Below are 17,752 nucleotides of genomic sequence, written 5' to 3' on the forward strand. Positions count from 1 at the left end.
AAATGAGGACACTGAACAGCTCATGCATTGTGTGTGTGTGTGTGTGTGTGTGTGTGTGTGTGTGTCTGTGTGTGTGTGTGTGTGTGTGTGTGTGTGTGTGTGTGTGTGCCCTTGAGTCTTCACTGTAGTGTGCACACAGTCATGTTTGGGAAAAAAATTTTTGTTTTTGGACGATGCGACATCAAGTGAAAAATGTGACCTCATGCATTTTTGCTGAGCCGCTGTGTTGGATGATCCTGATGTTATGAATTTTGAGGCTGTGACTCACACCACCATCCACACAAGAACGTTATTTTCTTCTTGAAACAATTGTTCTTACTGTTGTCTTTATGTTGAGCAGTATGTTTTTCTTCGGCCAGATGGTGGGTCATATGAGTGGATCTCCAAATGATAATTTCTCAATAATGTGAAATCATTACAATGACTTTCAACGTCCACGCCAAATTGGTTTTGTGCTTTGTTTGCTGCTCGCCCTCTCTCACCAGCTTGGGCATGGATTACTCATACAAGAGGAAATAATGACGCCAAGGTCCATTAAGTGGGATGGCAGGACATCATATCAGCATTAATCTGCCACTTAGCAGAGCAGCCTCAGGAGGGAGAGACAGGGAGAAAAGAGAAAATGATTTTCAGCTCCTCCTAACTGGACTTTAAGTTTTATTACTGTTTTTATATAATAAAAAAACTTGGGTCCCATGACCAGGCCAAATTTTCAGTTTCTTTTTATAACCCTGTTACGTTTCCCTTAAAGTCACAGTGAAATGATTTAATTTGAATGGATGCGTTTATCTATATGCCAAGTGCAAGATGAGTCATCAAAAATATTCCACTATTACAGAGGGGAAAGAAAGGGGTTTGTATACCGTATATAAATACTCAAATATGTTTTTCTTTTTAACACATCCTTGACGCGTGCCTAGATATATAGCAGAAAAATGAATGCAGAGACAGCGATAGAAAAGAGTCTAAAGTACAATCTGGTACAAAGCATCTTTTCTCTTGTTTGAAATAAATGTTTTTTGTACAGTGGCAATAAAAAAGTGACAAAAAATTATTTAAAAAGAAAATAATTTGTGTCTTTTACACCATCACAAAGTCAAAGCTCTGGTCAACAGATTATACTGTCAAATCCAGTTCAAAAAACAACAGACAGGCAAATGTCTTGGACTTATTGATCTTACCTACTATACCTGTGTTCATGGCTGTAATTACCATTGGAAGCAGTGGGATCATGTCCTTGTCATCTGGGGGGATTTACAATTTTGATGGAAATCAGGTGTAATGATCAATTTATATTTAAAAGTGTAGGCCTGGGGGGTTCAATGTCAAGTCCTGTGGTGGATAAGAGCAGGACAGAGAACTGGACAGCAGAACCCTTTTCTTTGGTGCAGTTGAAATACATTGGTTAAAAATGCCATATATGGTTAATAAAATAACATTGAATAATAGACTTCTAAAATCCTGGTTACGGACATGTCTGTGCTTAAAGAAGTGCTTTATTGTTGTGTGAAAACAATACTGGACTTATTTGAATGACGCACCTCTGATGAAATTAGATTTACATAATCAGAATTAAAGCTAAAACGTTTAACTAAGGTCCTATATTACATTACATGTTATTTAGCTGACGCTTTTATCCAAAGCGGCTTACAATTGCTATATATGTCAGAGGTCGCATGCCTCCGGAGGAGCTGGGGGTTAAGTGTCTTGCTCAGGGACACATTGGTTGATGTATCGCAGTGGTAATCGAACCCGGGTCACCCACACCGAAGGCATGTGTCATATCCACTGCGCCATCACCACCCCTATAGCAAATAGTAAATATCAGTATATACTATATACTGTAAATATAGCCTAGCAATATCATAATCCATCATATATGATTACAGGGCCTGTACCATGGTTAGTTTCTATGGTGTACAGCATGTGGCGTACACATTGACATATATATGGGTGTACAGTGCCATCTAGTGGATCTAGTGTCATTAACCATACACGACCCTTTTATTATAGCTGCCCTAGAAGATCCCTGAAGGCCCGTTGATTCAACTCAGTTTGAAATATTTAATTATCAGATGAATATTCTACACAAACATGTACTTTTCAACATACATAACACTGTATTGCTCTATTTTCTGGTACTGGCACTAATGTTGCATTTGTTCTGGTCCCAGTGTGGAGTAGCTGATCGTGCAGCTATTTGCCTGATGAGAATTATCTGTCAGTTGCTCCGGTTCTTTTCTGTCTATGCTCCGGTTGCGGTTAGCTGACTAGCTAGCTAGCTAAACTGGGTCCCCGATTGTCAGTTGCTGAGAGCGGTGACAGCTGAACATATTATTTTATCTCTAGCTGTGCGCTCAATACAATCGCCACAATGTTTGAGGAGGCTAGTGAAGTGTTCGACAACATGTTTAAATCTTCGTTTCCCCTTACCTTTATTGTGTTTATACCCGCGGTGTTGATCCTGGTGTCACCGCTCCCGGCCGAGGCGGCACATGAGTTCACGGTGTACCGCATGCAGCAGTACGACCTGCAGGGACAGCCTTACGGTAAGTCAGCTGTCTGTTTTATCACAGTGTAATACATGTAAGCACTACTAGCTAGTACTATCTTGACCAGCTACTAGATCGGTCTCCAACAGCTAGCTAACTCAAAGTAGCCTCGTTGACGCCTCCAGCTAACGTTAAGTGACCTGAAGTGCTATAAGTTAACGTTACATCAATGACATTCAATACAGGATAGCTAGCTGCTAATGTAGCTTAGCTTTGCTAATAGGTAACGTAAATACCTAGCTAACGATAGCTATTTTCCTAGAAGCAAATCAGAATCATATTTTATGAAAGCCCATTTCCGCCAATGTGATGGGGAAAAAAATATCCTGTAAGTTATTATAATGTGAAACTTCTTCAAAATATTGACTTAGTATCTCAAAATAATGACTTAGTTTCTCAAAATAATGAGAAACGTTCTCTAAATGTCTTAGTAACGTTACCTCAAAATAATGACTTAGTTTCCCAAAATAATGAGAAACGTTCTCTAAATGTCTTAGTAACGTTACCTCAAAATAATGACTTAGTATCTCAAAATAATAATAATCCACAAAGTGAAACAAGGGGAAGAAATTCCAATAGGGATAACGTTACAACAGCTTGCATTTTTAAAAGTATGATAAGTCGTAATTGCTAGTATTTCTGTGTTAAGTCTTAGATGAAGATTAACGAAAGCTACCAGACTTGACAATGAGATCAACCAAACTCGGCCCTTTTGTTATGTCTGTGTCAAGTACAGCGTGATTAACTCTGTTTTAGCCTCAGCATCAGTTTGTCGATACAGTGACATTTGATTCAACCTAGTCTCTATTTAACAGCTCTTGTGCTATAATAGCTGGATAAGTCATTCTTGACCTTTCCTGTTGACATAAAGACAGGAGTTATTATATCATAATTTATCATCAGTGTGTCTCCTACCCTCAGGTACCAGAAATGCCATCCTGAATACGGAGGCTCGTACTGTGGAAGCAGAGGTACTAAGTCGTCGCTGTGTTATCATGCGGCTGGCAGACTTCTCCTATGAAGAGTACCAGAAAGCCCTACGCCAGTCGGCAGGAGCTGTGGTCATCATCCTGCCCAAGAACATGTCTGCTATGCCCCAGGACATAGTACAGGTAAAAACACTTTAATGCCACAAATCAAAGTCTTGTGCTGTATCCAGTTTCTCCCTCTTCATCCTCAACGGTTTCCACTTTGAGTGTGTCAAGTAAATCTGAAAGAAACCTCTGAATAAGATAAAGTGATGGCATTGGTACTGAGGGCTATCAGTGACGCGTTATTATGGAACCCATGCATTTGATTTGTTCAGGTCCTATCCCCTGACCAATCGGCTATCCTAACCTTAACCACTCAAGGTCAATGCCTAACCCCAACCAATTGGCCTGCTTCGTAGGGCGGGACTTGCCTCAAAGTTACGTGGGATCCATAATAACGCATCAGTGACCCATGTGAGTAGCTAAAAAAAAAAAAATGTACAAAGGAGGGTGGTGATGCAACATTTAAGTAAATGTGATCTACAGATATACAGAACAAGGAGAAGAAAAATTAAAGCTATACACATTTCTGTTCAGTCTTTATTCATAGTAACAAGTCACGAATAGCATCCTTTATTTATGCAAAACTTTATTTAAGATAACCGAGCAGTGCCCTGCTTCCTATTCACACAGTCAACTGTAAGCTTATCTGTTTTGGGTTGTATTTATTGGGGTTCGTGCCTTGCTCAAGTGTATCTATCAGTGGAAAGGGTGGATAGGCAAGCAGTGTCCAAATGCATAATTGATTTACTGTCTGATGATTACTATTTTTGAAGCTTTTCCCCTCAACCTTTCAAAGCTAAGTGTGACTCAAAAATAAAGAAAATGGTTTGGATGGAGGACTGTGACAAAACCCTGGATTTGCAGTGTTCCTTTACAGAGATTGGATGATTTTGAGCGATCCACATCCAAGTGATTGGATCTGACTAAAGCACACTGTGACTAATTGTAGTGGTGGGATCATTGGATTAGTCTTTCTGAAAAACAGAAGTAGTATATGAGTTACTTATTTGGTTACATAACTTAAAAATGTAATTTTTGGTGAATTATTGTAGAAACTAAAAGTTCACTTTAATGCAGTTTCTTTCCTGTTTTCCGCTGTAGCTTTCCCCCATCACTTACATTCCTCTCAAAATGTTAGCAATACTGAACTTGCAGGGTTTAAGGAATTAATCAGATTTCCTCTTCTAGTTTTAATCCTTCAGCATGTCATGCTAACAAACAGAGGTGTGTGTCTTTGCTTGTTAAACATGCTGTTTATCCTGTGTAGCAGTTCATGGAGCTGGAGCCAGAGATGTTGGCCACTGAGACCGTCGTCCCCGTCTACTTTGCCATGGAGGACGATGAGCTGCTGTCCATCTACACCCAAACCCTGACCTCCTCCTCCTCACAGGGCTCCTTATCAGCAGCCGAAGGTGGACTTTTAGACTGGACCTGCTGCTGGACTCAAATTGTCTACCCGTCTGCATTATACACAGCATTTTATGTACATTTATGAAAAATTATACAGATAGGGGAAATGGTAAAGTAGGATGGGCACTGTGCAAGTCGATCAATTCTAATTTTATGCTTTCTGTTGAATTCTGTAGTGCTGCTGCATACGGCCACAGCCAACGGCTTCCAGATGGTCACCAGTGGAGCTCAGAGTAAAGCTATCAGTGACTGGGCCATCACCAGTCTAGAGGTAAGAGACTTAATCTGAAGACAACTGTACCTGAATCAGCTGATTGAAACGCACACATCTTTTATAAAGTGATACATTATGGACGACCAACATGTGAGGTGGAAGAAGAGTCTTCTGGTACCTAAGCTGTGACAGTCAATCTTGTGTTATTAGGCCAGGGTAGTATTGTGTGTTCTGCCTGCTATCCTAGTGCCCAGTGAGGGTTTTCTGCACATGTGGGTGGCCATAAATCCTGTAACAAAGACAACTGTGTGGACTGAAAGCCTGGAATTTTGAAATCAAGATGGATTTGAAATGCAGTTTAAATTGAGACTATTATTTTGTTATTTACACACACTATCTAGCCTGATCGCTTGAAGTTTTTTCTCTATTTTTCTCTTAAGGTCAAAAGAGTCTTTCACCCTTAACAAGGAGAAGATTATTCATGGCTAATGTGAGAGCATGTGAATGGCATTCTTCTCTTTACAAAAATCGATTGCTGCAGTATTTCTGTCCTCTTTTTATGAAGGGATTTGGATGGCTTTGATAATTGTTTGAAGATAGTTTTTAATCAAACAGTTGAGCTTAGTGTTAAAGGGGAACCATGCTGTTTTTTTAGTTTAATTTACCTTAACTGAACAGCTTCGGAGTCACTGGAATGGTTATATAACTTGTTTCAGGTTGAATGGTGGTCGTCTTGCTCCCCGCTAGCGCCTGTGAGCGGAAAAACCACCCTTGCAACTTTTGGCCGGCGAGCCGGCGGTCTCAGCGTCAGGAAGTATCACGTGATATCAGGTCTCGCGATGTAACAAATTGCTTCACAGCACAGCTAGCTATAAGAAGAAGGTAGCAATGGAGTTTTTCACACTATCGTCATGGCTGAGCTGGAAAAAAAGAAGCAGAAAGCTAGGAAAGCATTGTCAGAGGAACAGAGAAAGAAGAAACGGCAGGCTGACCGAGCAAGTTTTTACACAGTGTTGCCAAATATCTATTCCGAAGCTGTAGGGGGCGCTCTACAGAGAAACCTGCGAGCAAAAAGCGAGAAAACAGCGAAGAAATTGCCAAAACTGCATAGCGCCCCTTTAAAACCAGAAGAAAAAGGTGTTTTAGTCCAACTGCGGGGGATTCGGAGACTGAGGTCTGTGGACACGAGGTTGACTGTGACTGTAATCCACTGCAACTCTGCACTGGCACACTACCAGCCAGACAGTTTAATACGCACGGCGCTATTGGTTCAGCTGAATCTCATGCTTTTGCAACCCAGGTTAAAAAAACAAACAATAATTTAGTCAATCCCAGTTTACTCCCACAATAAAAATATACGGGCAAGGTGAGGTAACTTCCTCTTTCCTCTCACTCCGCTCTAGCTGGTCACTGTGTTGAACGGCGTTGAACAGAGCAGCAACATATTCTTTTGTTTGAACTCTTCTGCAGTCAGCGGTCAGGTTTTGTGTTACCCTGTTAGGTGTTGCTGAACCACCTGGAAATCTCACTCTTTGACCCATGAAACGTGGATTATAGTTGAACCAGCCCCTCCCTTCCACAGCGTGTGGTAGGATTGACTGGAACTGAATCTTGGAATGAACTTCTTTTTTCTTTTCTTTCTACTTGGTCTTAACGCTGGCGATCAAAAGAAGTACTTTTAAGGGCCTCATTTTGTGTTTTTGTATTTGTTGTTTGAAAATGATTGCATTACAATACTTATTTAAAACGTTTCTCTGTGTCCTTGTCAGTGATATACAGTTGTACACATTGGGCTCACAAACGAGCTTATCTCTATGCATCGCTGGTCCATAAACTTTAAACGTTAGCTATTTCGACTTGCTACGCTTTAGATAATCTGTTTCTGCTTCTGTTTTATATCACTCATCTAATGTTTTTATTTCCCAGGGTCGTCTGGCTGGAGTTGGAGGAGAGGACCTGCCCACTATTGTCATGGTTGCTCACTATGACTCCTTTGGTGTTGCTCCAGTATGTTCACTGCTTCTTTTCTCTTACATATAAGCCCTGACTTTTTCAAAAACATACATGGAATTTAGCAGCTGAAGAAATCTGTAGGATTTGGTTAAATTTAGTCTCCAAGTTGATTAGTCAGACACAATGTCTTTTTATAATTGGATACAATAGTAGTTCAGGAAATAACACAGTGATGCACCACAACCGTCAGTAAAAAGAGAGCATGCCAGGAAAGTATTCTGACCCTGTGTGTGTGTGTTGTTGTGTCCAGTGGCTTTCGTACGGAGCAGACTCAAACGGCAGTGGGGTGTCCATGTTACTGGAGCTGGCTCGTCTCTTCTCGAAACTTTACACCTATAAAAGGACACACGCTGGGTGAGAAATGATGACAGCACTCACATTTACATTGTTGATGGATCATTTTGTGTCTCATGAGTTTCAAATAGCAGTGTATATATATATATTTTTAGCTGCATAAAAAGCACAAATTATGATTATTTTACACATTCATGTCAAAACGGTGATGCTCTATGCTGCACACTCAGTTTATGCATTGTATATATGATGAAATAGTAGAATGAAAAAGTAGTATTGATGGCTGACCTCAGTGGTTCATCTGAACATACGATTAAGTCTTTGTTATGTCTATCACATTTGTTATGTTTAGTGTCCCGCTCCAAATGCTTTTTGAGAACTATATTGAGCATTATCTGTGCACTCTGCTGGCAGTAAGAATCATATCGGACTGTGTTAAACACTTAAAGCGGTCAATAATATGGTACAGGCTCATTCTTGTGTCTAAATGTACTTAACAATAGCTGAGAGGAAGGATCCACTTCTTCCAGAGAGTGGTTAGTAAAGGATTAATGGACTTTACTGTAAAATGCTCGAAGACAAAGTCGTCTGTGTAGGTTCAAAGTCAGCACCACTCCCTTGATGTGTCTGTCATTTTAGACTCTGATATTCCCTAATGTTATCTCTAATTCTCTAATCAAGATTGGATTGGAGACTGGAGACTAATTTGTGATTTTGTGAAATGTGTTCAGGTACAACCTGCTGTTCTTTGTGTCTGGTGGGGGGAAGTTCAACTACCAGGGCACCAAACGTTGGCTGGAGGACAATCTGGACCATACAGGTATTTTTGTTCAGTTCATACATTTCTGCCCACAGAAAGGAGTATAAGTATTCATGCAGCTGGATTTGGTTAGATATACAATTCTGGGGCTATGATTCAATTTTAAAACAATACTCAAAATCTGAATAAGGACAATTATTTGATTTTAATTACTTTTAAATGCAAAATGAAGTACAATTCAAGACCAATTTATTCCCAAACCAGTCTGAAAAGACAAATAGATACATTAAGATACACTACATCTGTAACCGATTGTTTACTTTATAGTGGGGAATTTTCTATGGTTGAGAAAATTCACCACTATAAAGTAACCAAACAGTTACTTTTTAATGCTTCTTGTTGAAGCAGATCAGAACAAAATAACAACACTATTATAGTTAGAACCAGTCCTTGTTTTTTCTCTACATACAATATTTGGTTACATCGCTGTGTTTAAACATGGCAGGTGCCCTTTTTATTTATTTTTATACCCTCTGTCTTTCAATATTTTTAAACGTAATTGTTAACTTCTCCTTGTCGTCCATACCTTTCCCTCTCTTTCTCTGTAGACTCCAGTTTGCTGCAGGACAACGTAGCCTTTGTGTTGTGTCTAGACACTCTGGGGAACGGAGACTCTTTGCACCTTCATGTGTCCAAACCTCCTAAAGAGGGAACTCCTCAGTATTCTCTACTTAAAGAGCTGGAGATGGTAAGAACCTCAAGGCTCGATACACCTCAGTCTGATTATTGAGTCGCTTAAAGGAACATGCCGACTTATTGGGACTTTAACTTATTCACCGTATCCCCCAGAGTTAGATAAGTCCATACATATCCTTCTCATCTCCGTGCGTGTCGTAACTCTGTCAGAGGCACCCACCGCTAGCCTCGCTTAGCACAGATCCTGGAGGTAACCGGCTCCATCTAGCCTACTGCTCCCAATAAGTGACAAAATAACGCCAACATTTCCCTATTTACATGTGATTTGTATAGTCACAGCGTGTACAAATAACAAGGTCACATGAGACGCAGCCATCTTCTAACTGTATACCTACTGGGAACTATATTCTCAGAAGGCGAAGCACTGCTACTTCTGCTACTTGGGCGGAGTGATTAGCGCAACACCTGAAAAGCACCGTTGTTACTCTCTGCTCCTCACCACGGGGCTTCTCAGGTGCTGCGAGCAAATCACTCCGCCCAAGTAGCAGAAGTTGCAGTGCTTCGCCTTTCTGAGAATATAGTTCCCAGTTTGTATACGGTTAGAAGATAGCTGTGTCTCATGTGACGTTATTTGTACACGTGTTAACTATACAAATCACAACATGTAAATAGGAAAATGTTGGTGTTATTTTGTTACTTATTGGGAGCAGTAGGCTAGATGGAGCCGGTTACCTCCAGCATCTGGGCTGGACTAGGCTAGCGGTGGGCCCGTCAGACAGAGTTACGACACGCAAGGAGATGAGAAGGATATGTATGGACTTATCTAACTCTGGGGGTTACGGTGAATAAGCTAAAATCCCAATAAGTCGCCGTGTTCCTTTAAATGACTGACTCTCACTACAACCTTGGACAAAAAACATGTTAAAACACACTCTTATTTAGTAGCAGATATATAGGTCTGTATAAATAATCTCTTAACCTATATAGAAATGTAAATGGCCATGCAAACTCAGCACTATCCCCCTTTAACACTGTAGATATTTCTGTAACACAACAGCAGTTTTACTTCGTTCTTGAGTCACATCATTTTTAGGTGGTGAACCAGAGCACATGAGCTGCTTCACCCTAAATGAACTTGTGTGCTCTAACTTAAAGTTTTTTCTTAGTGCATACCAACTGATGTGTACAGAGTTGTAATTGTTAGTTGATTAAAAGTAAAAAAACAAAAATCTGCTTTGACCGATGGAGCCTACACCTAGTTTTTCCTGATACAAGCAGTTTTAATCAGTTTTGCTCTACTTTTCTTTTTAAACCCACAGCACATAGATTATAGGCTATGATTTAGGATTATATTTCTCATTTCCTCTCAGGTGGCTGCGAGTCAGTTCCCAGAAGTCAAGTTCTCTATGGTTCACAAGAAAATCAACCTGGCCGACGACATGCTTGCCTGGGAGCACGAGCGCTTCGGGATCCGCCGGCTGCCGGCCTTCACGTTGTCCCATCTGCCCTCCCACCGCCTGGCTCAGCGCTCCAGCATCATGGACGTGCGGTCAGTGTCCCCCTCCTCTCGCCATGGAGCGGGAGAGCCCCCTGCTGGGTGGGTTCATTACTGCAAGTCTCTGAATCACAGAGAAAAGAGATTCCATTCTAGCTGCCAGTCATTTTGTTCATGTCACAGGTGTTGTTATAGACCCATTCCTTTGCACCTCTGCTATCAAGTCCCTTTATACACCTTCCATGAAAAGAGTGTTGTGAGGGCACGACCACTGCATATTCTGCATCATTCACGACTGTATTTATGCACTCCCGCCACATGTGGAATGAGCGTGTGAGGTTTTAGATTTGATACTGTCTGAGTGTGGCAGAAACACCTTTTGTCCTCTCATTTCCACTCTTCACTCCTCCTTTATCTCATACTGCTCCTGTAACTACACGACTACACGTCCCCGTCTCTCTGTCTGTTAGTAAACCATTTATCCACTTGACCTCACAGTTGATTTGATATTTCTCAAACGTTCTGCATTCCAGCCCACCTGTGTGAAAATGGATGCTCTGTAACTGGTTTCTCTTCTCTCCCTTGCTGCAGAGGGTTTCTGGTTTCTCTCCTTACGTTTTGGCGTTTTTTTACCATTTCTAACTGTCTGCACACTTGTGTTCCTGTTTTACAGGCCTCATGTCGATGTGAAGAAACTCAGCAGGAACACCAAGCTGGTAGCAGAGGCACTGGCAAGGGTCATTTACAACCTCACTGAAAAGGTAAACACACAGATGGAGAAAATGTTTTATACTGCGTGTGCTTTCTGCCTGTGATGTGACATGTTTGTGTACTGTGCTGCACAGGGGGCTCCTGGAGACCTGCAGATCTTCACTGAACAGATGGTAAGTCACTAAACTGAGGGCACGGTGGTAACAGATCTCTAAAAGAAACGGCAGTAGCAACAATTGTCCCTTATTTTGTAGCGTTTTTATCAGGACAGAATTTGTGTTGACACTATTTAGAATTGTATTTTGTGAAATTGCTATTAGTACCTTTTTTATTTGTTAAATCTGAAAGCAAAACTTTTATATTACTCCAAAAAACTGGTATTGCTTTATGTAATACTTCTTTTTAACTATATCCTGTCCATTACAGACTCTGGTTATTTTGTGTGTAGCTTAAACTGTACACCTGTGTAATGCAGTTTTTGTCTTGTCGCGTCAGCAGGTGCAGGACGAGCAGCTATCAGCAGTGGTGGACTGGCTCACAGCGCAGCCCAGAGCCGCTCAGCTGGTAGACAAAGACAGCAGCGTGGTGTCCACTCTGGAGTATCACCTCGGACACTACCTCAAGGATGTCAAGAGACACTACGTCAAAGCTGACAAAAGGTAAAGAAAAGGGTGGATGCTTCACTGCCCAAAATGTATTGTCTAAAAATTTCCAACGGCGATAAGTATTTGCTGTACATTTCCATAAACAACAGATATCATGTGTATTGTACATTTATGTTTTGTCATGATGTCCAAGTGACAGCTTTGAACTCTGCTTGTCCTCAGGGATCCAGAGTTTGTATTCTACGACCAGCTGAAGCAGACTATGAATGCTTACAGGTACGCTGTAATGAGCTCCTCTTCTGAGATGCTTTAGTGCACTTCAAGCTGATTTACTGTAGCTATGTAAAAGCTCACAGCTGTCTGTAAAGTCATGAGGCTATTATCTGCTTTCAATTAGTCCTCAGTTAACTGTATTTTGAGATCTTTTACCAGTATGGACCAAATCCAAACATTAAAACAGCCATCACATAATGTTACGGATGATTTTTGACTGTTTCTCTTTTAATAATCTCTCTGTATCTCACTCAACTCTCTACCTCTCAGAGTGAAGCCTGCTATTTTTGACTTGCTGCTGGCAGTCTGCATTGCAGCCTACTTAGGGATGATGTATCTTGCTATCCAGGTAGGTCACTGTGTTCATGCAGTAGTCTGTGGCCTCTTTCAGACATGCACTACATTACATAAATGTGTTGTTAGTTTTAGATGTTTAAAGCTGCTACCGATGTTTTACAGCAACAACAATTTGTTGTGATGAACCTACAGACAAATATCAGCTGAATAGTTTCAGTTTAATGTTTAGCTGTCTGGTCTGTAAATGAACTCTCACTGCTCTCATAACATTGCCTTCTTCCACAGCAGGCAGCTGTTTTCAGCAAAAATCTCTAAAAGAAAAAAATAAAAACCTCTCTGCTACCTGCTCAGAACCAAACAGCAGACAGACACAGTTAGCAGAACATAGTGGAGCATTTAGCAGCCAAAGAGTCGGCTATTTCCCTCAGGAGTTGGTGGAGATCAAAACAGACCTAAAGTAAATATTGGACTTACAGGCATCCAGAAATACAACTCATGATAAATGATGATGTTGCTCCGTAACTGTTGGATGTGTAAACAAGCAACAGGTTTGCCATATCAACTTAAAAGGGGATGGTTTGTTATGTGAAAATGTTTCTCCTGCTCCTAAGTTGCCAAAATATTCAGTTATTGCACTTTAATTCTTTTACAGAAAAGGCACGATGGTAGTCCTACTAATTCTAGTAACATTTCTGTAACTCACTCAACATGTGAAAGGCTGCAGAAGCGCTATGTTAAATAAACACAGAGGTATTCATTGCCTTCTTTAGGGCCCTGTAATACATTTATCGCTATTGATCTTGAATGCCGAAAGAAAACGTATTAAATAAACCACAAAATGCAGTGAAGGAGTGGCCGGTTTGGTGCAGTGGTAGAGCAGGCGCACATATGCTGAGAGGTTTATGCCTTGACGCAGAGGTCCAGGGTTCGAATCTGACATGAGATGATTTCTTACATGTCTTCCCCCCTCTTTCTCCCCTTTCTCACCTAGCTGTCCTGTCAAATTAAAGGCGGAAATGCCCAAAAAATAATCTTTAAAAAAAGATTAAATGCAGCGAAGGAGCCAATTTTAAGCTGTTGAGGAGATTCCTCTGATATCGGATAAGTCTTTTAGTGTGGATAAGGGGTTAAAAACATCATCTCACCATTAGTATGCTTTCCTGGGTTTTCAGCTTTCTATCATACAGTGGGCTTGGATAAAATAAATGTCCTGCAAAACATACAGCGTGTGGACAAGTAGGAATTAAATTAAGTGGCATTCTTGTGTGCTGAGGCACTTTCAGGCATTATTATTGTAAGGGACGTTTATAAGGGTTTTCGGTAGATAGAAAAGGAAGGCAAGCATCCTTTGTACTCACGATGGTCATTAATTAAGGCCTCAGCGACGAGTTTGAAAATCCATCACTGATGCAGTGAAAAAGGCTGATGTCTGAAAAAGGCTTGTGAGTGTGCAGATGTTTTGTGGGTCTTGTCTGGATACATGAAATGGACTCTTTTTTTTTTTTTTTTTTTTTTTCTTGTGTTCCTTACAGAACTTCGGAGTCCTGTACAGTGTTGTCCGTAGAATCACCCAACCCAAGGCGAAGATCCATTAAGGTGCTCAACGCCGTATTTCTTTTTCCGATCCCACCCTTTTCCTCAAATCAAGAAACTTTAACCAGTAAGAACATAGAAGCTGGGCCGAGCTTCTGTCCTCATGATGGTTTCAAACCAGCAGAATCTCTTCCTTTCATTTCCTTCATCCTTATACCACAAACTATGATGTCAGTTCCTGTCCTGCTGCCAACTTAATCCATTTGGTCTCACAGACCAGAATATTCAGGAATAATTTTTCAATCTCCCTGTCTTCATGAACACAGATGTCTTGTCATTCATTAAAACAAGAATCCCTCGCGTCGGACATATTTCGTTGTTTGACTGTCGTGAGGGATGCAAAGCATCTGTCCACACCGCTGAGATCTAGATGAAATTGAGTTTCTGATGTTGCTGTTCCAGCGACCACTCCTCATTCCTCCTCTCGGTATACCGTACGAGTGATCGTTGTGCCAAACCGACGCCGATGTGTTGTCTCAGGCAGCTACAGGGAGAAACTGACCACACAGAGCTTAGTCCAGAATTTCTTTTGTCGAGAGATGTGTTCACCCAACCTGGTTGTTAAAGGACAGGTTCACATTTTCCAATCTGCTTAAATACAATACTCACATTCCCATAAAGACGTTTACAGTCACTTAAATTGTTCTTTCTCTACATACTGAGTGAATGTTTAAAGACCCCCCCCTAAATCCACAGTCCTGGTTCTGCGCAAAAACCTAATTTCAGCTGATTAAAGTCTTTTTGGTACGACATTCCCTCTTTGTGTCATTCTAAAAGACTGTAGCATCAGGCCAAACCCATTTTAGCTTCAGATAAACTGCACTTTTGCACAGAAAGGACTGTGGATTTTGTATTCCATCTCTTCAGGGCTGCAACTAACATAATCATTTTATAGTCAACTGATCAGTTTTTATAAATTGATCGATCGCTTAGATCATAAAATGTCAGAAAATAATGCAAAATGCCCATTGCAGGTTGTCCGAGTCCTAGATGACATCAAATTGCATTTCCATAAAATTTACAATAATATAAAACAATGCAACAAATCACAGTAAAAATGTTTGGTTATTTGTGTTTGATGGCTTAAAGGATGAAGCGATTATCAAAATATTTGGTAATAGATTTTCTTTTTTCTATCGACTTATGTCATATATGGGTACATGAGTATTTTGTTGAGACAGACTGGAAAAAAAACCTGAACTTATCCTTTTAAATGGTCAGTGAAAATGACTCCACGAATATCGTTTACGGATAAGACGAGTTGCCTAAATGAAATGTGAAGTAGTGTTTAGATTATCATGATTCCATTGCCTCGGTAGGGAATTTATGAAATATTTGATTGAATGAAAGAAAAAAAACTGCCAAATAATTATTGTATGGTTTAATCTCCCCCTTTCTCCCTGTTGAATATACAAAACGGAAATTTAAAGCAGATTCCACCTTGAAATTTTCCTTCTTACTTTTTGTGTAACTTTTTTTCTGTTGTAGAGGTTTGTTTCCTGTTGCTGTGTGACTTGATGTCTTATTTTTACTGCTCAAGTCTTCTTTTTTTAATCTAGAATAAAAAAAATAAAAAAGTCATGCTGGTGATGTTGACTTATCTTAAGGCTCATGATAAAGAAAGGTCACGTGCAACAAACATGTTTGTTTAATCAGAGCACACAATGTGTGTTAAGCATATGAGAGTCCAACGCCAACACATCGTGACAAGATAAAACTCACCCTTTAGTGCTTTTATCAGAAAATGTGCTGACTGCAGCAATGTGATTTGACTTAAGACTTTTTTAAAGCTGTTAAGATTTTGGTCAAGCCAGCACTGCAGTTTTTGTACACTGGATGTCTTACAATGGGCAATAACACAAAGGGTGTTAAATTAAATGGGGACAAATATCTTAAACACATCTAGATTCATTTCATGAGCTATTGGGGTGTGTGTAAAACTAATACTGCAGTGTTTCCTTGACCCTTTCTCTGCCCTGGTCTTGCCTTGTTGTGGGTGAACGGTGTTTTTCTGCATGACCATGTGACCCCCATGGTAACAATGACAGGATTCTTTTTATTTACCACTGAGGGAAATACTGTGTGGTACATACGAATTTTTTATTTATTGAAGCAGTTGGTTTTCATTTGTGCACTGAACTGAACTCTTCTCTGGTCTGAACCTCATCCACAACACTTGATCTTTGCAATGAAAATATCAGGTGTGATTAAAATAAATAAAGAAATCACAAGGAGCAAGTCTCTTATTTACTGACACGTTTTATTTTATGGGAAAAAATGAAACGAAAACATTGGCTGAATGGTATTAAAATAGTATTACAAAAGAGCAAGTATGTGTCTTTATCAAGTGGTCAGATTTAAAAAGTGATCAAGTCGAGTTTGAAAGAAAAAAGGGTCAATTTGTATCGATTACAGTGCATCAATGGTCCAGAAAACAAATAATTAAAATCCATTTTATATTTTAAGTTTTAGTTACTGATTCTTCCAAGAAAGTAAAGATTCCCAAATTCTCCCTTCCCTTTTCTAATTTTGATCTACTAATAAACAATAATAATAATAAATTACAGTGCAATTTATAAGAAATACCTGCAGGGCTTCTTCTGCCCGTCGTTCTCTACTAGCTCTCCTCTTCGCTCGTCACCAGCACCCACAAATGCTTGCCTCATAATTTGGGTGGACATTTTGGCACAATCAAAGCACTCATGAAGATACTTTGTGTCATAAGGAAGGTGAAGCCTGCGAGCTACAGTTCAGGCAGACAACTCACACGTCATTTAGTACAAAACATCCGCCAGCCTTTGCAAACTGATCAGTAAAGCAGCAGTACAGACAGGACTGCCTTACTGCAAACACTGCTTCATGTTTATCGTCACTCCCTAATCTCCTTTGAGCCGATCTTCGTCTATGCAAATGGAGAGTGATGAGGTCAGAGCCTTAAAAGATTCGGCTACATCCATCCTGGAATGTCTAACACATGCACTTACAGTTGTGTTCAGAATAATAGCAGTGTTTAAAAAAAGTGAATAATGCTCAAAATCCTTAGAATAGCTTTTAATTCCATAACATCAATGCATTGGGAACACTGCACATTCAATTCCAAATCAGAACATGACCAAAATGGATCAAGTTTGTGTTATACCTTTACAGAAAGTGAAGAAAAAGGAATATTAGGCTGTTTTCTATGGGATTGAGGTCTGGGGATTGGGCTGGCCACTCCATAACATCAATCTTGTTCATCTGGAACCAAGACTTTGCTCGCTTACTGCTGTGTTTTGGGTCATTGTCTTGTTGAAAGACCCATTTCAAAGGCATTTCCTCTTCAGCATAAGACAACATGACCTCTTCAAGTATTTTGATGTATTGAAACTGATCCATGATCAGTATGCGATAAATAGTCCCAACACCACAGTATGAGAAATATCCCCATAACATGATTTTTGCACCACCATGATTTACTGTCTTCAGTGTACTGTGGCTTGAATTCAGTGCATGGGGGTCGTCGGACAAACCGTCAGCAGCCCCTAGACCCAAAAAGAACAATTTTGCTCTCATCAGTCCACAGAATGTTGCGCTATTTCTCCTTTGGCCAGTCAATGTGTCCTTTGGCAAATTTCAACCTATTCAGTACATGTCTTTTTTTCAGCAATGGGACTTTGCGGGGGCTTCTAGCTGATAGCTTTGCTTCACATAGCCTTCTTCTGATCGTAACAGTACTCACGGGTAACTTTGAGTCTTCTTTGATTTTCCTGAAGCTGCTCATTGGTTGAGCCTTTGCCATTTTGGCTATTCTTCGATCCATTCGAAT

At 40.3% G+C, this 17,752-nt stretch overlaps 1 protein-coding gene and 1 long non-coding RNA gene across 6 annotated transcripts in view; one reads left to right on the forward strand and one right to left on the reverse strand.

The window, feature by feature from the left end:
- LOC116055212 overlaps nucleotides 1–6,196 on the reverse strand; it is a 25,283-nt gene extending 19,087 nt beyond the window's left edge. Inside the window, exon 1 of the long non-coding RNA XR_004106237.2 lies at nucleotides 6,074–6,196. This is a non-coding gene — a long non-coding RNA (uncharacterized LOC116055212). The remainder of the gene's footprint in view (nucleotides 1–6,073) is intronic.
- LOC116055206 (nicalin-1) lies at nucleotides 2,243–15,515 on the forward strand. 5 transcript variants are annotated; one of them, XM_031307016.2, is made up of 15 exons: nucleotides 2,243–2,549; nucleotides 3,474–3,664; nucleotides 4,854–4,998; nucleotides 5,173–5,267; nucleotides 7,137–7,217; nucleotides 7,474–7,577; nucleotides 8,249–8,337; nucleotides 8,886–9,025; nucleotides 10,344–10,570; nucleotides 11,142–11,229; nucleotides 11,314–11,352; nucleotides 11,675–11,838; nucleotides 12,007–12,060; nucleotides 12,328–12,406; nucleotides 13,887–15,515. In XM_031307016.2, the coding sequence occupies exons 1-15, from the start codon at nucleotides 2,375–2,377 to the stop codon at nucleotides 13,947–13,949; spliced, it is 1,734 nt and encodes a 577-aa protein (XP_031162876.1). In that variant the 5' UTR covers nucleotides 2,243–2,374; the 3' UTR covers nucleotides 13,950–15,515. The 5 variants fall into 5 exon arrangements, with proteins under 5 accessions (XP_031162876.1, XP_031162880.1, XP_031162881.1 ...); XM_031307020.2 differs by having other exon boundaries at nucleotides 10,344–10,522; XM_031307021.2 differs by having other exon boundaries at nucleotides 10,344–10,522; nucleotides 11,678–11,838.
- The last annotated feature ends 2,237 nt before the right edge of the window (nucleotides 15,516–17,752 follow it).

The sequence above is a fragment of the Sander lucioperca genome, chromosome 11 (genome assembly GCF_008315115.2).
Source record: "Sander lucioperca isolate FBNREF2018 chromosome 11, SLUC_FBN_1.2, whole genome shotgun sequence".
In the NCBI taxonomy this organism is placed as follows: Eukaryota; Metazoa; Chordata; class Actinopteri; order Perciformes; family Percidae; genus Sander; species Sander lucioperca.